Here is a 1,213-nt window from a genome sequence, read left to right as displayed (position 1 = left end):
CACAGAAATTTCGCGTGGAATCAAAATTGATCATGCAATAGATAACAGTGTTGCTGTACCCGGACCTAACACTCATGATACCGGTTTATCGCCTGCAACATCTAACGTTCGTGATGATTCAAGTTCTACTAGTACATCAGCTGACAGGTGTGCTGTCCCCACTATCCCCGACATCTCGGACCGCGACCATGCACCTTCCGACAGTTTTGCTGTGCCACAAGTCGAAGTGAAGGACCTCAATATCGAGCGGTCAATTCCGCTAGGAAAGGGGACTTTCGGAACAGTTTATCTTGGTCATTGGGCTGGGTCAGCTGTAGCCATCAAGGAGATTGTACTTCCGAAACGGAATAAGCAACAAGTGCTCAAGATGATCGCGAGTGAAATATTGGTCAGTACGAAGCTAAGGCATCCTAATATCATTCAGTTCCTAGCCACAGCTAAGGACCCTACGGCGATGTACCTTGTAAATGAATAATAGACGGCAGCAATATGGAAGATGCAATCTTTGATCCCGACACGAAAGAAAATATGGCAATCAAGCAAGACAACAAGCCACACATCATGAAGCAGGTATTGCAAGGGGTTGCTTATATGCACTCCCTAGCTCATGTGGCATTGCATCGGGACATAAAACCAAGCAACATTCTTATCAAGAGAGGATGTTTCACGACGAAATTGTGCGACCTCGGTGTAAGTCTTGTAAAGAAGTTGTTTGCTGGGACAACTACAGCCTTCGGAAGCACACCTGGATCCCCTTCATACATGTCACCGGAATGTTTACTCGGAGAGGCGAAATCGTCCACCGGTTTTGTTGTTGTTGTTGATGGAGGTCAGCTTTAATATTTTACTACATGTAGTTGTTTGAAATCGTAGCTTTTGTAATTGTTTAGCAGAGTGGATAACAATTGTTTTTATGCCTTTATCGGTTTTAGTTCCATTTTAGGTAAAACATTTTAAACTCAATTGGGTAAATTCCTCTTGAAGCATCTGCCACCAGGACGTTTTCAATCGGTCTGTAATATTTGGATTGCTGTATGCTAGATAGATGGTCTCACGGGTAACAATTCTCCAGAAATGGAAATTGTAATCAGAAAACAGGGATGCTGGCAACTATAATGACGAAATGCATCTTTAAGATTCAATGTAAGTAGGCCATGGTAACATGCACCCATATCTTTAATAATCTTTAATTGCAATGTATCTATGTTTTCAT

The 1,213-nt window shown here is 42.4% G+C and overlaps 1 protein-coding gene across 1 annotated transcript; it reads left to right on the top strand.

The window, feature by feature from the left end:
- Window positions 1-489: 489 nt before the first annotated feature.
- LOC135489989 (uncharacterized) lies at window positions 490-840 on the top strand. The gene has a single exon (XM_064775631.1). It carries the CDS (start codon window positions 490-492, stop codon window positions 838-840), a length of 351 nt encoding a protein of 116 aa, XP_064631701.1.
- The last annotated feature ends 373 nt before the right edge of the window (window positions 841-1,213 follow it).

The sequence above is a fragment of the Lineus longissimus genome, chromosome 6 (assembly GCF_910592395.1).
Source record: "Lineus longissimus chromosome 6, tnLinLong1.2, whole genome shotgun sequence".
NCBI lineage: Eukaryota > Metazoa > Nemertea > Pilidiophora > Heteronemertea > Lineidae > Lineus > Lineus longissimus.
Note: the sequence above shows the minus strand (reverse complement) of the source record. Positions and strands in the feature narration are given on the sequence as shown.